Source organism: Erythrolamprus reginae, chromosome 2, assembly GCF_031021105.1.
Source record: "Erythrolamprus reginae isolate rEryReg1 chromosome 2, rEryReg1.hap1, whole genome shotgun sequence".
In the NCBI taxonomy this organism is placed as follows: Eukaryota; Metazoa; Chordata; class Lepidosauria; order Squamata; family Dipsadidae; genus Erythrolamprus; species Erythrolamprus reginae.
This window is the reverse complement of record NC_091951.1, coordinates 324,865,768-324,885,555: the sequence shown is the minus strand read 5'-3', so window position 1 is coordinate 324,885,555 and position 19,788 is coordinate 324,865,768. Positions and strand designations below refer to the sequence as shown.

At 41.0% G+C, this 19,788-nt stretch overlaps 1 protein-coding gene across 3 annotated transcripts in view; it reads right to left on the bottom strand.

Annotated features, from left to right (window-relative positions):
* ARL15 (ARF like GTPase 15) overlaps positions 1 to 19,788 on the bottom strand; it is a 207,692-nt gene that overhangs the window by 170,191 nt on the left and 17,713 nt on the right. For 2 of the 3 annotated variants that reach the window (XM_070743352.1, XM_070743350.1), the window contains exon 2: positions 6,279 to 6,335. The exons of the other annotated variant lie outside the window; for it this stretch is intronic. In XM_070743352.1, the coding sequence (XP_070599453.1) occupies positions 6,279 to 6,335 (57 nt within the window). The remainder of the gene's footprint in view (positions 1 to 6,278; positions 6,336 to 19,788) is intronic. 3 annotated transcript variants of the gene reach the window in all.

The following is a 19,788-nucleotide window of genomic DNA, read 5'->3' as shown; positions in this document are numbered from 1 at the left end:
CTATTACTGTTGAAGACACTTTGGCCCCCATGACTCTGGGGTGATAGGCTATAAAAAGTGCTTCTGACCTCCGAAAGGGTCCTGTGCGTTGGATATATATTCTCAGCGCTCTGATGAGATCCAGGGTGTGCCATCTAATTGCCAAGGGATGGTCTCGTTGGAGGCAGAAGGAAGGTAGGACAATATCCTGAGATCTGTGGAACATGGAACTGACCTTGGGTAAGAAGGTGGGGTCCAGTCGCAAGACTACCTTGTCCTGATGGAATTGACAAAGGTCCTGCCTGATTGAGAGGGCAGCCAGCTCCGAAATGCGTCGGGCAGAGGTAATAGCCACCAGGAATGCTACCTTAAAGGATAGGTACCTGAGGGACGCCGATTTTAGGGGTTCGTATGGTGCCTGCGTGAGGGAATGGAGAACCCGTGGCAAATCCCAGGATGGATACCTGTGGACCTTGGAAGGTCTGAGGTTGGCTATGCCCTTGAGGAATTCCTGAACTTCAGGGAAGGATCGGAGAGGCTGTCTGCGGGGACCCCCTAGGACAGATGAAATGGCTGCCAGATGACGCCGGAGGGTGCTGGTGGAAAGTCCTTTATGGAAGCCTTGCATAAGGAAGGAAATAATTCTGTGTATGGGGATGCACAGAGGGGAAAGACCTTCCTGTAGACACCACTGGTGAAACTTGGACCACGTGTGGTCGTAGATTCGATTGGTCGAACCCCTTCTGGCCTTTAAAATGACCTCCACTGAATCGGGGTCATGACCACGCAGTTCTAAGTCTCTCCTGATAACAGCCAGGCGGTGAGGTGGAACCACTCCGGGTCTGGGTGGAATGAGGCCCCCTGCCGCAGCATATCCCCCGAAACGGGGAGTCGCCAAGGGTCCTGGACGGACAGCTGTTGGAGATCCGCGAACCAGGGTCGGCGGGGCCAATGAGGGGCGATTAAGATTACTCGGGCCCTCTCGGTGAGAACCTTGTGAATCACATCCGGGAGAATTGGAATTGGAGGAAATGCGTAGAGTAGGCCTGGAGGCCATGGACTCCGGAGGGCATTGATTGCTTCCGCTCCCGGGGATGGAAATCTGGAAAAGAAGCGAGGGAGTTGGGCGTTCGCATTGGTCGCGAAGAGATCCAGGACTGGTAGGCCGAATCTGAGGCTGATTTGATGGAACAGGTCCTGATGGAGGTTCCACTCTCCTGGGTCTATCGTTGCTCGAGATAGCCAGTCCGCCTGGACGTTGAGGCTCCCCGAGATGTGGTCGGCTAGGAGCGACCGAAGATGTTTTTCCGCCCAAAGGCCTAACTTGAGGGCCTCCCTCATGAGAGCTTTGGATCTCGTGCCCCCCTGTCTGCAGATATGGCTTTTTGTGGCAATGTTGTCGGTGAGAATGAGAACGTGCCGGTTGGGAATGCGAGGAGGGAAATGCTTCAGAGCCAGGGAAACGGCTCTTAACTCTAGCCAATTGATTGGCCTGGAAGCTTCCTCTGGGGACCACGTGCCCTGGGCTATCATCCCCTGGGCGTGGGCGCCCCATCCCGATAGACTGGCATCTGTAGTGATGACAAATTGATCCGGGCATCTGAACGGGGATCCTTTGTCCATGGCCGGAGACTTCCACCACTTGAAGGATCTGCGAACTCTTGGTGGGATGACAATGCGCCGATTTGAGTTGCTGTGCCCCGATCTCTGAAAGGGTAATAGGAGCCACTGGAGTTCCCTAGCATGAAGGCGAGCCCAGGGAATGATGCCTATGCATGACACCATCTTCCCCAAAAGGGAAGACAGAGTTACTATGGATACTGAAGAATTAGATAAAATGTTAGAAATTAACTCCCCTATACTGAGTTTTCTCTCGGGAGAGAGGAAAACCTGGGAAGATTCTGAATTGATAATGGAACCCAGGTGAGAAATGGATGTGGAAGGTTGGAGGTGACTTTTTTCAAAGTTGATGGAAAAACCATGGTCCTGAAGGACTGACATGGTGACAGAAAGGTCTGTTTTCACTTTCTCTAGGGAGTTCCCATGAATCAAAATATCATCAAGATAACATAAAATGTGAATGGGAGACGCCCGGATATAGGCCGCCAGGGACCCCAAGAGCTTTGTAAAGACCCGAGGGGCCGAGGAAAGGCCAAATGGTATCGCCCTATACTGGAAATGCCTGCCTTGAAAGGAAAAACGTAAAAATTTCCTGTGGCATTTGGCTATAGGAATGTGAAGGTAGGCCTCAGTGAGGTCTAAGGAGACCATGAAATCTCCGGAGTGAATGGCGGCCAAAATAGAAGATAAGGAGTGCATTTTAAACTTCCTATATTTGATAAATAGGTTTAGTTTCTTTAAATGCAAAATAGCTCTCCAACCTCCGGAGGATTTTGGAACCATAAATAAAATGGAGTAAAAACCTAGGCCCTTCTGACCGGAAGGAACCGGTTGAATGGCTCTGATGGACAATAGATGAGAAATGGCCTCCTCCATACGGTTACAATCTGAGGAGGACCTGGGAGAAGGGCAGGAAATAAAACGTTTGGGGGGAGGAGAAATAAATTCTAAAAGAAGGCCAGTTTGAACAGTGTCAATGACCCAGGGGTCCTTGGAGGTGAGACGCCAATTTGAGGCGAAATGAGCTAGGCGACCCCCTATGGGAATAGAGGAAAGATTACCATCTAGGTTTTTTTTTGAGGCCCTGTTAGAAGAAGCTCCCCTTTGGAAGCGAAAACCTCTACCCCTGGAGTTCCTACTTTGGGAACGAAAGCGGGGGGAATACTGACCTGGAGATCTCTGATAGGAAGCTGGCGCCCCGGGCGACGAAAGGACTGCGTTTTGGTAGCCTTTTTTGTGGTTGGACCCAAAACTTTCTTCTTATCCGTGGTTTCCGTGAGGAGTGGATCCAGAAGATCACCGAAAAGAAGGTCGCGCTTTAAGGGTCCCTGGGATAACTGCCACTTCTGGCGTACTCCCGCTTGCCAAGGGCGAATCCATAGGAGTCTCCTTGCCGTTGTAGAAGCTGCAATAGACTTAGCAGAAAATCTGGTAGATTGCAAGGTGGCATCAGCCACGTACTGGGCAGCTGCAAAGACCTTGTTGAAGTCTTGTTGACCTCTCAAGTCATCGGGAGGAATATGCTGTTGAAGTTGGCGAAGCCACAGCAGCATGGCTCTGGAGAAAAAGGAGGCTGCTGCAGAACTTTTAATGGCCCAGGAATCTGCCGTGAATCCTCTTTTGAGCATTTGTTCAATGCGCTTGTCCTCTGGGCGGAGGACTTCCTCCGCCTCTCCCGGCACAGCCGCTGCCGAATGAAGGATCTTGACAGGTTCATCCGGTTTGGGAAAGGATAGAAGCTCTTCATAGGAAGAGGAAAGTTTGTACAACTTCCTGTCTTTAGTGGAGGGATTAAGACTAGAGGCTGGGAAATCCCACTGTTTGAGTAAGGCATCTTTAAACAATTTAGGCATAGGAATTACCTCGTTATCCTCCTGTTCCTCAGTGAAATAAGGTAAATTCTCCTCCGGGGGATCAGTGGAAGTGGAGGCTTGTTTCTCCTGGGCCGCTAATCCCGTAGAAATCCTAGCTTTGAGGAGGAGAGATTTGAATAATTGAGAAGGGAAAATGGTAATTGGAGAAGGAACCTTTATTTGGGATTCCTCATCATCTGATAGCCCTTGGAAAGGGTCCTCATCATCCTCCATATCCTCATATTCGTCCTGAGAGGAATCTGAATCATCCTGAATAGGAGCCCTAACCGCTGGGGAAGAACCCAAGGGGCGGGAGGGACGAGAAGGAGGAGGAGGTAAGGGAAGCTCATTGATGGAAGAGAGTTTGGCATCAATGGCCTTAGACAACACAGCAAAAATAGATTGGAACTCAGGAGGTAAATTAGAAATATCAGCAGGAATGGCAGAAGAATCCCTAAAAGCCTGGGAGGATCCTGGCTGGAGGGAATCTTCAATAATATCTGGTTCCTCTGGCCCTATGCCCCATAGGTTAGGTTGGGGTCTGTCTAGGTTAGGCTCATCCAGAGATAACACAGGGACCCCAGAAGGAGGTAGACTAGAAGCCTCTGGGGGGTCTTGACTACTGAGTACTTGGGCCTGCACTTTTAAACGTTTTGCTGATTTGTCATGGATTCTTTGTAGGGCTAGGTCCCTTCTCTTCTCGGCCCTGGTGACCTTAGTCGAGGGGCGGGCCCCAGGAGAAGAGGAGGAAGAGGCCTGGGGGATACTAGTAATCTCATCGCCTGTAGGCCTGGCCTCTCTGGGACCTTTAGTTGTGCCTCTCTTGGGAAAGGAAGCCATAGTCTGATAATTAACAGAAGACAAGGCTGAGCCAATAACTGAATAGAAAAGGAGAAGAATTTTAAGGACTTCCCAAGAGGAATGGATCCTGCTTCGAGGCCTCGAAGCTGCTGAGACGTGAGGACAATCTGGGCAAACCCAGAGTTCGTGCCCCCAAATCCAGCGGGGCCAGCCTCCCTAAACTTTTCAATTAAGTAAACCAAGGCACTCTGGTTGGAGGCTTAGCCGGTGGAGAATTTAGCCTGGGACCCCCAAGGCCCGCTCCGGGATCCACGCGGTGGACTGAGGCCTACGCGGCTGGCAGGAGGCCAACACGAGAGGCCTAGATTTAAAAAGGGCGCGAAGGCCTTCGCGCCGAAAAATCGCTCCGAATATGCCTTAAAGGAGAAGCGATCGACTAAGTCCAGGAGACTAGAAAGCCGTCTCACTCCGCAGGAGGAATTTTTTAAGCCCTTTAATATATATGCAATAAAGAATCAATAAGGCAGTCAATTAATACTTGCACTAGAACCTCCAGGCCAAAGAATTAAAAGAATCCACAAGCGGCCGCGGGGATCGTACACGGCAAAACCGCCGGGGGAAAACGAAACCGCAACTTCTCCAAGGGAAAAAGCCGAGCCGCAAACGGCTGGCGCTATTAGTGCAAGTAAAACGAATAAGGATAAACAGTCTTACTATTTTTGAAGGAAAAGATCGAAGGGAAGGTGTTAGAATGTTGAACGAAAGTTGAACGAGCTATCACATACAACCGCAGGATATGCGAACTGAGCGAATTCTGGGGAAGGGGCGGATCCGGCAAGCTTTTTTAATACTAGGCTCAGTTCCACCGGATTGGACATGAGCAACCCATGTGACTGCTGGACCCGCTCCTTCAGTACGGAGAATGCTTTGTGCGTGCACAGAGGACAAAAGAACCCAAATGGCGGTGTCCAAGGAAGTGGGCAGAGCCTCGTGCTACCCTCGCAACTGGCTATCTGACAACTGACAGGCACGAGTAAACCGGGAGCATTTCACCTCTGATAAATATGAGTTGGTTGCCAAGCATCTGAATTTTGACCATGTGGCCGTAGGAATTCTGCAACGGTTGTAAGCATGAAAAAGCATCACTTTTTTCAGTGATGTTGTAACTTGGAATGGTCACTGTTGTAAGTTGAGGACGACCTGTACTATTTGTGTGGTCTTCCCAAATGACATCAGTGAATCTGGGGGAAGGAAAATCTATTCCAAGACTAAGGAATGCAAACAGAAATCTCAGCCCTCAGATTCTCAAATGGCAGGCCTTCCCATGATAAGCATACAAGACAGAATGGTTTTAGTTGAAGATGCAAGGAGCTTTATAGGTTAACACATTACACTGGTGTCCCACTGTCAGTAGTTATGAAGGCAATTTGTAAAATATGTGATGTATCTTTGAACTTTTATCTACAGTTACAAAACAGTCGATTCCATAAGTTGAACTCAAGATTCTAGATAATTTCTATGAGTGTATCATTTGGATTCATTGAATTCCACTAATTAAACAAAACAGAAAGAGGTGCTTGAAGATCTATTCAAAGATGTGGTGCTAAAGCAACTGAAGCAATAGATGTAAATTCATAAAGAATATGAATGTTTAAGAAAAAATGCACTAAATTTCCTTTGCTACATCCCACAATTTTGACAGTTGAAGTCCAGAAATCTTAAAAATACCAAGGCTGAATAACAAAGCATTAATTATAATTGAAAATAAATATTAAAACCCATTTATTTCAATACTCTCTTTTAACATTTCTTTTGTTTTAAGAACCAAGCATAGATCCCTGAAATTTGTTTAATATTGAAGAATTGATTTTAGTAGATATGATAAAACCATAATTGCAAAATTATAAACTTTTCCTATGCTAAATTTCTTTCATTATTAAACACAGGATAGCAATTAACTAGCATTCTAACAATTACATCGCAAGCAAGAACTACATTGCATTAAAAATGCAGCATAATGCTTACCGTGTAAATGCCAATTCTACAAACAGCATATGAAAGCTGGATACATTCAGACATTTTCTAAAAAAATTGAAATAAGCATTACCAAGTATTATTATTGTTGGGAAAAGGAAAGCTTTCCCAAAAAAAGCTCATAAATATACGTGATGTGTTCTCCCACCACCTCCAGCAGAACCGGAATCTGTTGTTCATATCTAAACTTGACAAATCAACAAATGTAATGAGAAATTTCAGAAGATTGACTAGAATAGTGGTTCTAGTTCTCCCTCCTGCAGTAGTATATCTTGAGGACAATATAAGAATCAAGAACCATTTTTTTAAAAATCAATGAAGTATATGCCTTCCAGAATTTTACTGTTTACAACAACAAAAACCCCTCTAAGTGCTTTATTCTGGAAAACTTCAATAAAATATACTGTATTACCCATATAATTTTTATACAATAAATCTTCCAAAAGAGAACTCTTCTAAAATGTTTTATAATTTGGCAATCTCTCATATTTATGTAGCAACAATCCCTAGCTAAAATAGTAGTTATGTGAATGAATTTCGTATTTAATTAATCTTCCCTACCTGCAAAAATAGGCCATCAAATATGAGGCAGAAAAAAGACAATGCAATAAAGTGAGTTTCACTTTCAATACTTATTATAGATCCCTTTCCAAAATCCTTGTGTACTTGATCAAAAGTTCTTCTGAGGAACATGGATTAATCTACCATGTACTGTATATTATAAAACTGCAAGCCAAAATTCTTAACCTATGTGGCTTATTACATTTGAGGGACAATATTAGTGGCATCTTTTTAATCTCTCTTATTAGACCGTTATCCCTGACTTAGTTGTCTCCAAATGAACTAAACATTTAAAGACAAATTCCAGATGTTCTTTGTGCAGATATACCAGGGGTTTTAATGTAGATTAAGTATTTAACAAAACACTGAAAGGGCTTTTTGCTGATATGTATATAAATGATACTGAAAAAGTAGAAGCATGAACTAATCTCCAAGCACGTCAAAAAGCAGAAGGAGATGAAAAATAATTTTCATAATAATGTAAACTTCCTTACATATTTCATTACATAATGCTGTACTTTAAATGGTTAACAGCACTACTACACACTAATGGCAGTGTCTTTTAGAAACAATTGGAAATATAATTTAAATTATCATAATGCAGTAAATTAAATAAGGAATATGCGATCTTAAATTTATGGACATATTTGTTTCTTATATCACTACTTGAGCGTGAGCCACTTCCAGTATGTTGAATTTAAGTAATAAAGATATTTCTCCAGAAACACCAACAGCCAAACTTTGAATAATTAATATTGTCAATTAAATTAAAATTGGTCAGGGAACAATTCTACAGCAGTGTTCTGGTTCTTTATGTTTAAAGACATATATTTTATATTTAAGACTTTAAAACTGAATTCTGAAAAATAAAAACCTAATAAGCATAAAGCATTTACTTAATTCAATCTTGATTTGTAGTTTGCAATTTAATTTATCTCATTTGAAAGTCCTCTATGAAACTTTAAAAAAAAAAAAGATATGCATACAATGCTAAAGCATTCCCCCACATTTTCCAAGTTCAGCACAACAAAATCTAGGGCAAGAAGTTCAGATTTATTATTTTAACAGAGAAGCCAACAAAAACAAAAAAAAAGATTATATAACTTCATTTTCAATTCTTATTCAATACCCAAGTCAATTCACCCTGAAGTTGTTTTCCAACTGCAAACAAAATAGCATAAAGGGTGGCAACTTCATTAATGGAATAAGTGTTACTGAACAATTTTTTTAAAAGACAATAACACATACAAACTTCCCTAGTTTTCCAAGGGAAAAAATAAACAAATAGACGTTTTGTTTTAATCCCCCTGCAAATAAGATTATTAAAGCTTTTGTAAATTAAATTAAACTTTCTAAGCATTTTCTTAACTTTTGTTATACATATTCTTTCTGCTATACTACATAAAGGTAATGTAAGCAAAGGGGTAAACCTGGGGGCAGCATCAAAACAGGAATAAGTCTAGAGCAGTGATGGTGAACCTATGGCACGGGTGCCACAGGTGACACGCGGAGCCATATCTGCTGGCACGCAAGCCGTTATCCTAGCTCAGCTCCAACGTGCATGTATGTGCTGGCCAGCTAATTTTTGGCTCACACAGAGGCTCTGGGAGGGCGATTTTGGCTTCCAGAAAGCCTCTGGGCGGATGGGGGAGGGCGTTTTTACCCTACCCTGGCTCCAGGGAAGCCTTTGGAGCCTAAGGAAGGCAAAACACAAGCCTACTTGGCCCACCAGAAGTTGGGAAACAAGCCACTTCTGGCCTCCAGAGGGCCTCTGGAGGGTAGGGGGAGCTGTTTTCGCCCTCTCCAGGCATTGAATTATGGGTGTGAGCCCTCGTTCATGCACGATAGTGTACGCCCACATTCTTTCGGCACCCGAGGAAAAAAAGGTTCACCATCACTGGTCTAGAGTCTCTATGTAGCCACAAAATGACTAAGTCCAATCCCTCTTAAATTCCATTGACCTTTATCTAACACCAAGAAAGTGCTAATAGTTAGTTGAATAGATTCTTGTTTATAGGTATAGTTAGTAATAAATCCATTTAATTGGAACTTCTGTGTGGTCCTGATCTTGACAGGTATACAGATAAGGGCTAAAAGTCAAATCAATAGTCATAGAGAAATTACCAGTTTCTTCCACTTCTTCTTTTTTTTCATATCTCAGAAAAATCAAATATATACCACCAACATTCAACTAAGAGTTCCATTTATCAGTTGTCCCTACCTGGAAAATACTTGATGTGCCAAACTTCAACTTTCGGGATTACTAGCTAGTAATAAGATGAGGACCTCTAATTCTTCACATTCGCCATTCCTCTATAACAAGAGTGATCTTATAGGAATTCTAATCGGAGCAGCTCTAAGCAGTTTTCTTTGGATTATTCAAAATTATTTGAAAGAGAAGCAACTAGACATCCACAATGCTGTAAGGTTGGAGCACCTATCAGTACTGGTCTACCCTGCCTATATAAGACAATAGGGAAGACATCGGGTAAAAGGGATGAGGCAACCCAGCTGGAACACATGCTACACCAACCGTAATTCTGCTACATTCTATTAGAGTGATATGAGGAATGTCAATTGCCTGTTCCATCCTGCATTGGCCAGGTTGTCTTTGATGAAGAAGAAAAAGGTATACCTGTTGTGGTTAGCTCTGGCCAAGCTCCTGCCCCAAGGACTGTGGATGTGGGGGAGACATCCACATGCTGCAGGCCTGTTTTGCCCCCGGTGGAATCTGCTGGTGAAGGCTCCTCTGACCAAGAAGACATGAGTGACAGGGAGGAGGAGAGTGTGGCAGACAGCTCAGAAGGAGATCAATTATCTAGCTCCTCCTTGGATTCAGAACAAGAGTTAATGATACAGCCATGCATGCGGAGAGCGATGCATAGGCAACAACAACTGAGAGATTATTATCAAAGAAAATGAGGCTACCTGTGGTTGGGTGGGGCTGTGGTAATTAGTGAGGCTGCTATAAATAGCAGCCTGTGGGTTTGGCCATTGTGGAGGATTATCTGATCGTTGTGTTTCGTGCCTGCTTTGCTGACTTTAACCTTTGTGTGCTGATTTTTCCCCCGCTTTGAAACTAAACCAGGGCAAAGTGTGTTTCACTTTGTGAAAGAAGGACTGTGAATTGCCTCCCAGCTTCAAGATAAGTATCACAGAACTGATAAGGGACTTGTACAAATTACCAATTTGTTTGGAGACAAGTGCTCTTTGCTATACAAAAAGAGTGCTTTGTTTATTTGCATTGTTGGTATAAAGAAGATTGTTTTGAATTTTCAAACGTGTGTGTGTCTGAAATTGTATCTGTGCATTTTTGGGAGGATTCTACCAGAGAGCTCGACAGAACAGTACTTGGGCTAAATCCTAGAAATATATGGATGGAAAGAACCTTGAGATCTTCATGTTTATCTTTCTACTTCTTGCCTAGACTATGAACACACTATCAGTGTCACCACCCTGCTTAGCCTCATCTTTGCTCCATGATGCCAAACTGCCTAAAGCCCCAGGACAAAAGGGAGCTAACTCTTGGAGAAAGAAAAGTCAGAAACCGAAACTGTACCAAATACAGGCAGAGACATTGCCCAGCTGATGTCAAGGCGACAAGCATGGGAATGGAATGTGGAGCATCACCGAGCCCGCCAAGAAACAGGACACTGAATACTAAACAGATAATAAATAAAGGGACACTGAAAAAGGAAATTAGCAGATTTTGCGTACAAACCCCAGACCTGGCTTTACGTTGCTTGTAACCACTCGTCTTTAGTAAAGTTACTCCTTTCACTAATAATGCAGTTGAAGTCTCTTCTTTTCTAAATGACTGCGTTTAAACCCAGACAAATGGCTGTCCAGAACTCCAGGAAGCAAGATGTCCAATATGCTCGCATCAAACATTTCCTTTTTCTTTCAAGTTTGGATCTCCCCTCGCCTCTCAACATCACAAAATCCTTTTTATCTGAGCAGGAAATTAAGGCCCGTTGCCTTTTCTTGCCTAGAAGAATGAATGGCACCAGATCTGACCTGATATCATGAAAATCCTGGTGTTAAGACTGCAGCTTGCCTTGAGCTTTAATCTTCTGTTGCTAAAATGGGTATTTCCTTAATTAAATCATGTACTGCTATGGTTTTGATTATTAACAGTGGCCATTTTAGAATGCAATATTGGATTTGACGTTGGTTTTCCATGTAGAGCATTGGTAGCTTGATAAAAGAAATTAGCCAATGCTCTACTTTTGCTACTTTTTTTCCTTGGGCCATCCTCTCATCCTATTTTTAAATATATGCTTGAATAAAAAGGAGACCCTGCCCCTAGAGTAATGAATTAGAACCAGTGAAATCACCAATAAAGTATCTGCACCATAATGAAACAATTTATGTTTCTGAATAGTAAAATAGAGTTATACTTTATGTGATCTATGATTTGGGACATATCATTTACATTTATAGCTTTTCCTGAACCTATAAATATAAGAATTCTTCACAGCAAACTTTTCTCCAAGCCTGATGCCTTTTAATGTACTGAACTGCAACCCCCATAATCACCAAACACAGTCCTAGCCAAGCAGCACAGAATAGATAAATATCAAACCTAGGTATTGTAAAATCAAACAGCTGAAACATGAGACTAAATTATAGGGTTTTGCAGATAGAGATTTAGCTAAGATTTTGTAAGAGGAAAAAGGTCAATAACCAGCTAAGATTTTCAATGCTGGATCATTTCCAAGTTTCATTTACTTACAGTTTTACCGCAGTTTTCTGCAAGGTGTTTTATAAGGTAAGCATGAAAGAGAAAAAAATATTTGCACTCACAAACTGATTCAAGTTAAACATTGAAGACTACCAGGCCCCTATAGCAAAACTTTCAAGCAAGCAGCATGGAGAGAATCATACCCTATTGTCATTATGCACTCCAGGTTCTGGAATCCTGTAGTCTACAAATAAGAGTCAATAAGCAATGCACACAGTGTGCTAGCATGTGACTGTTTATTTCTGCAAGCCTAAAACTGAAGTTAACACTTTACAGAACTAAATCTAGCATATGCAACAACATTAAATAAGTAACATTTTTTTATTCCAAGTTTCAAGACTTCTACTGCACGCTGGTCTGTTAAAAAAAGAAAATCTACAACAAATTTTCCTCTATTAGAGGCATGGCTTTCCAATGGGATATCCAATTCCCCCAATCTTTTGGTGTAAGATTCCATAACATACGCCTGCAGAAGGGCAACTGCTGTGTGTGTTTTCTGTTTGCAAACTCCCCTTGCCCTCTAGCATTTCCTGTTATTTTCTTCATAATAATGGGAACGGATTCTTCTGAAAATATCATTATGTTCAAAGACCTTGGGAGCTTCCAAATGGCGGAGGTAATCTGAAAACCCCCTTCTATAAAATTCCATAACTGTAAAATTCCATAATTCCAGGATAATATCCATATCTTATGAGATCATACATCAAAGAATACAAAAGAGTAAGGGGGGAAAAAGCCTCAAGTGTCATCGAGTTTGAAACTTTAGATGAAAGCCTACTATACTTTTTACTAAAAGAATATCAATCAAATTTGCCATAAGTAACTTGCTTATACAGTGATCCCTCGATTTTCGCGGGTTCAAACTTCGCGAAACAGCTATACCACGTTTTTTCAAAAAATATTAATTAAAAAATACTCCACGGTTTTTTTTCTATACCACGGTTTTTCCCACCCGATGACATCATACGTCATCACCAAGAGTCACTTCTCTCTTTCTTTCTTTCTTTCTTTCTTTCTTTCTCTTTCTTTCCTGTCATTCTTTGCTTCAATCATTTTCTCATTTCTCTTTTTTCTCCCCTTTTTTCTATCATTTCTCTCTCTCTCTCTACCTTCCACTCTCCCCCCTCTTGCTCTCTCTCTCTTTCTCCCTCTCTCTCTCCCTCTCTGTGAGAACGCCTGCCCCACCTCTCCTGCAGCCCCCTCGCTGATAGCTGGGACGAAAGCGCTCTCAGCTAAGGGACTGTGAGAGGGGTGGGGCGGGCATTCTCAAAGCGCTCAGAGTGGCTAACAGCCAAATGAGGAGGATGAAAAGCGGTAGCCACCAGTGCTGCTGCAGGAGGACCCGTCCCAAGAAAGCAGGTGAGAGGGGCGGATTGGGCGGGTGGGGGGTAGCGGCGAGGGGGCTGGAGGCACTGGAGGGGCGGGGGCAGCCGACATTCAAAACAATCTTTGCCGGCCTCCGCACTTTCGTCGCTCCCCGACCCCAACTTCAAGCCCAGCTCCTTGCGCTGCCTTGAAAAAGGGTGCGTGGGGGTAGTTTTTGGCTGTCCATAGCCAAAAATGGTGTTTTTACTTCCGCACCGCTACTTCGTGGAAATCCAACTTTCACGGGCGGTCTTTGAACGCAACCCCCGCAAAAATCAAGGGAACACTGTACTTCTTTGGCATTTTTTTAAATTGGAGGCCTGCTATCCTATAAGTGAACAAAACTATTTAGAGCAAGCTGGGGAAGTAAACTGACTACTGAGAAAAAAAGAATATCATGCCCAGCTCACAAGAAACAAAACTCCATAGACTATTTCTGCAGCAGTGAGAAAGGAAACAAGCTGGAAGGTTGTACTGTATGTACATGCATACAAACAAACTATACTGCTCAAAAAAATAAAGGGAACATTCAAATGATATGAATTAATGAAATATTCTCATTGAAGACTTTGTTCTGTACAAAGCTGAATGTGCGCAACAGCATGTGAAATAGGTTATCAATCAGTGTTGCTTCCTAGCTGGACAGCTTGATTTCACAGAAGTTTGATTTACTTGGAGTTATATGGTGTTGTTTAAGTGTTCCCTTTATTTTTTTGAGTAGTGCATATACTGTACATATTCACACCACATCTCCTGAAATTTCTAAATACTTCCAAGCTTGAGCAAACAAGCTACACGTGGAATGCATTAACCAATAAATTAATGAATCGAAGGGTTACCGTATTCTTCAGTGTATAAGGCACATCTTTTTCCTACCTAAAAGAGGCTGAAATTTTGGGTGCGTCTTATGCTCTGAATGTAGCTTTCTTTTCTTTTTTTCTTCATAGCTTTTTTTCCCAGCCCTAATTAGGTGCTAACGATGTTCCCAGCTCTTACCTTGCAGGCTTTTTCATTGTTACTCTCTGCAAAGAATGTTTTTCCAGCCCTAAGTCTTTGCAGGCTTTTTAAAATTGTTCTACTTGCTCTGAATAAGTTTCTTTTCCGCCCTAATGAGGTGCTAACAAAGTTCCCAACTCCAAATAAAGTTGTTTTTAAGGCCCTAACCAGATGATAAAATAATGTGTTGAAGCTGACCAGACTAAGGACACTAGCAAGATGAATACCTGGTAGGCAGAATTTCCCCCTGCTATTTTCCTCTCCCAAAACTAAGGGGCTTCTTATACTCCGTAAAATATGGTAATGTTGCAGAGTTGTACATCTACTCTGGAAAAAGTGCAGAGAAGAGCAACAATGGTGATTAGGGAATATGAAAAACATTTGTAATAATTGTATATGTCTGTAGTGCAACCTGCAAACCCCCTCGGCTGAGATTTATCTCTCACTTTTCGTATGGCTAACTGAAATTGCAAATGAAATATCAAAGAATCATATAAAATAAATATCCTGTTCCAACTCTCTTCTTCCCAGACTCACATTTATTTGTGCGTCTAAACTGAAGATGGAGCTGAACTTCCGGCTCCTTTTTATTTAAGGCAATTCTGGACTTCAAAAAGTAACATTTGGGAAATATATACATCTTTTAAACATAGGAGGATTGCTCATGTCCAAAAATCACTATCAGTCAAGAATGGGGAAAAAACTGCAGTTCATGCTGAAAAGCAATGTGTTCTTTTCTATCAATTTGGAGACCTAAATTAAAAATTAACAGTAATTCAGCATGTTGGCTGGTTAGAAAATAAGTAGGAGACCTTCCGATTTACATATACAGGCAGTCCTTAAATTCCAACTGATTGTGTGCTAACTGTTCAGAGTTACAGTGACCTCAAAAACAAATGCTTTAGGACCGTAAAGCCCATCCAGCTATTGTAAAATGCCATGCCACCTCTCTGCAGTCATATGATCACATTTCAGGCACTTGGCAATTGTCTTACATTTACAACCAGTTGCAATGTCCTGCAGTCACATGATCATGATTTACAATGTTATTTGCAGGTTTTGCTGGTTTCAGACATACAGTTGTGTGATTCACTGAATGATTATGTGATTTGGACTAACCACTACATGATTTCTTTAATGATCACCATTAAAATATTGATGTAAGGTTGGGTCCAATTTCTTGACTTATGACTGAAATTTCATCACAATTGTAAGATAAGGACTAATTTGCAGTTAAGCCATGGACAAAGCAATCTAGATTTGTTTAAACCTAGCTCGAGTCAAAAGATGGGAACCAGTAGAAAATTTAGAGTTTATGTTGCTGACTTCACACAGTGCAACATCGGGATCCTCTGAAAGTGGCTGAAACTATTTGTGAATAAAAATTGGGTCTTTTATCATAAAAGCAAAATTATTGTGCAATTATAATTCTCTTGAGAATTATAATATTGTTTCTCTGAGACGTTACACTTCTTCCACCAAAAAGGGTTCAGTCAATTTCAATCCATAAAACTGAAGCTGTGATTCTTTCTAAATGTCATTTCAAATACAATCGGGCTTTCAAAATCACATCAAATGACTTCAAAATTCTTCCAAGGCAAAGCATACTTTAAAAAGGAGGTAGATCAAGTATTGCCCACAAAATCATATGCTGCAACGTCCTGCCTGTCAATGACTACTTCAGCTTCAACCGCAACAACACAAAAGCACGCAACAAATTCAAACTTAATATTAATCGCTCCAAGCTTGACTGTAAAAAATATGACTTTAGCAATCAAGTTGTCGAAGCGTGGAACTCATTACCGGACTCAGTAGTGTCAACCCCTAACCCCCAACATTTCTCCCTTAGACTATCCACGATTGACCCCTCCAGGTTCCTAAGAGGTCAGTAAGGGGCATACATAAGTGCACTAGCCTGCCTTTCGTCCCCTATCCAATTGTCTCTCCTTATCTCATATATCATATATCATATATCTTTTCTTCCTTTCATGTATCTTCTCCTCTACTTTTATATCTTTTCTTTATATATAATACTTCATGTCTATCCTCTTCAATATGTATTGTGTATTGAACAAAATAAATAAATAAAATAAAAATAAATAAATAAATCAGGTATTGCAGAAATACTGCACAATCATTAAAATATGACAGAAATCTCTTTCATAGTCTTACTTGGCCGTAGACACTTTGGGTTTGGGTTTTCATTCTCTTCAATTGGGTTTCTGCAACTGACACAGGCAATAACATGATGGGGTCAAAGTATCTGACCATAATTTCTATTTCATCTAAGTACAGAAAACTGCAGAACCCACAAGTAATTTTGATCTGGTTACTATCTCTGAATATTTTACAAAGTAGCTGCTTATGGAAAAACTGGAGGAGATATTATTATATATACCCTCCCCCCCAAAAAAGGATTTTAAAATAATAATCATAACCCTAATGTGATGGTCCTGAATATAAATAACAGTATTTTAAAAAAAATAGAAAAAATAAGTCTGAAAGTTGAGTCATGGCAATTGGAGTTATTTTCTTGTTGGTTGGAGGCGTTTTACTGCTTATCTAAGCAGCGTCATCAGTCAGAGCAAATTAGTTGGACAGAAAGTCGTTGGAATGTACCAACTCCTTCTGTACCAACCTCAAAGGACGAAACTTTGGGGAAGAAATCCCTGAAGTTAATGCCACAGTTGGTACATTCCAACAACTCTCTACTTATTTAACTTGCTCTGACTGATGACACAGCTTGAAATAAGCAGCAAAATGTCTTAAACTAAGTCCAGTTGCCATGACTTAATTTTCAGTCAAATTTACCTGGATGACTGACAATCTTCATTGATGTTCAGAAAAAAAAGGGTTTCTATAAAAATTACTGACTTTGTTTATTTTTTAATTTAGTGAACACAGAAAAAATTAGATTCTAATTTTAGAAAAGCAAAATCTTTACTTTTCATTGCAGGAAGAAAAAAAGTCCATACAACACAAAGCTATAAACCTATTCTTACACCTTGTTCTTGGTGGTGTAAAATAGTGTTTCACACACTTTCAAAACTGGATCAGTAAGTAACAAAGCATTTTGATCTTATAAAAGTCAACAGGAGCCAATCAGATACAAGGCAACACATACACCCTCCACATCGCATTAAATATTATTTTAATACAAATTATAGATATTTAGAGTAATATTATACAGTATTGTTACTGTATATTAATTAGGTGTTCTGCAGGATACGTGCGTTATATGTGGTTTAATCCAGCGTTAGCCCTGCAAATTGGTGTGACTATTTTCCTGGCAGGGCTCTTAGTATTTTCAATAGAAATGAATGAATGAGAATATAAAGGGCTTTTGCTAATTTTATGTGCAGCGTTTGAATCTATTAAGAGCTTTCTCATAAAACAAAACTTTATCAGACATTTGTCCTTGTAGCATATAACCAAATTCTGTGTTAACTATCGCCATGCATATACAGTGATACCTCTACCACACGAACGCCTATACTTACAAACTTTTCTAGATACGAACTGGATGTTCAAGATATTTTTGCCTCTTCTCACAAACCAGAGTCAGCAAGTCTCTCAGAGCTCCAAAAGTGTAACCTGAAGGAGAAAAGGAAGGAGGGGCCAGAGAGTCTCATCCCTCCCATCTCTCTCTAAGGGAGGAAACAGGGCAGGAAGAGGCGGGGAGAAGCCTCTGTGGGGTCTCTCTAGGAATCTCCTGTCATTCTTCCACCCTCCCTGTGGTTTCCCTCCTGGAGGAGAAAAGGAAGGAGGGCCAGAGTGTCGTCCCCCCTCTCTCTCTCAGGGAGGAAACAGGGCCGGAAGAGGCGGGGAGAAGCCTCTGTGGGGTCTCTCTAGGAATCTCCTGTCATTCTTCCACCCTCCCTGTGGTTTCCCTCCTGGAGGAGAAAAGGAAGAAGGGACACAGCGTTCCCCCCCTCTCTCTCAGGGAGGAAACAGGGCCGGAAAAGGCGGGGAGAAGCCTCCGTGGGACACACATAATTTGCTTTTACATTGATTCCTATGGGAAAAATTGCTTCTTCTTACAAAGTTTTCTTCCTATGAACCCAGTCACAGAACGAATTAAGTTCATCACTAGAGGTACCACTGTAGTTCATACCAATCTATATTCTTTGATTCTCAGTTAATCTTCATCCATCATGATCCCCATACTTCAACAAGCTATAACAAGATTTTCAACATTATTACACTGAATATTGATTTGTGACTAAATTGTTCTATAATAAATGTCTAAAATCAATATTTCTCATTCATTTATGAATATTTCTATATACTACTTAAGCATTTCTTACATGCCAACGATTAGTCAATTTTCAAGAAGCTTAGAGTTCTGGACACCAAAGTTTCAAATCTCATTGTCTTCAACAAGAAAGAAGTATGTCTATCTCAGTTATGCCTAGCTACAGTATATTTGGGCTAAAAAGTACACACATTGCAAAGCTTAATCATTGACAAAATATATAGATATATAGAGATGGACGAAATGACAAACTCAATTAAGGGAACCAAAAGCAAAAAACCCAAACAATTATGGCATAAATGGCACGAATGGATTCAAAACAAAAATTGAAAATGTAACAAGACAAAGTATCAGTATACACAACAAAGACAACAATTACCTTACAATACTAATGGAAATGAAGTAAAAAAAAAACATAAGATGTATGATTTCTCTTTCTATGCATTTCTTTCTACCTTAATAGTAAACTCTAATCACGATATTTATATTTGAATGTACATATATATAAAGAAATGAATGATGTATCGAAAAGGTAATAAAAATGGATTAAGATCTGTAAAACTAGAACAAAATATGTGAGAAATATTTTCTTTTATTCTTTTTTTTGGAAAACAATAAAGAAATTTAAAATAAAATAAAATAAAACGTACACATATCCATCTCGCTACAGTGGTAATCCTTGACTTATGACTATTCATTCAGCTGAAAAAACTGACTTCAGGCCCATGCCCAAAATTATGATTGCAATGTTCCTGCAGTCATATGATCAAATTCATGCCCTTGGCAGGCTGCCCTCACTTTTGATCCCTTCAAGCTCCCCACCTGCCTATCCGTCCCATCTCTGCCCTGTGCCAGCCTTATAGAACCACCTTCTCTTTCAGTTTCCCATGTTTTATGGCCAGCCAACTTGGCCAAAGCAGATGAGCCTCATTGCCTTTGCTGCCTCCTTTTTGGACATTCTCATTACCTTTGTTTTTGGATCTTTTTTTCAGATGCCTTTTGCTGCTTCATTTTCGGACCCAGCATCTTCCGCGAACATTAGCGCCATATAGCTAAAGCAGCACTGTCTTTGAGAAGCTTCCCGAAGATAGCACAGCTTTAGCCATGTGTAGGAATTATTTGTGGGAGAAGCTGGGTCCAAAGAGAAAATGCAAAAGCAGCAAAGCGCTTCTACTTCAGCCATAGCAGCTGACCACAAAAGATGAAACTTTAGTCTGAGAAACATGGAGAGAAGGCAACTGGATGGATGAATGTACCTAGGTGGTTTGGATTCTCACAACTCCACCCAATCACAATGGTCATGTCTTCTCCCTCTAAACCCATTCACACTTCTTTCAAATATTTAATTGGCAATCTGATTTTTGTTCATTCTCTCTAGGACCAAAGAACCTCTCCCTATTCATTTTTGTATTCAATCAACATTTAATTTTGAGCAAGTCTTTCTTAAAGCATCTTGTCAGTGCATTTCAACTGCATTTTATGTTTTTCTTGACATCCCAACTTTCTATTATCTAACAAAGAAAGGAAAAGCATATCCTAATTTGCTACTTGTACTTCTTTGGATAAACATTAATTGCTTG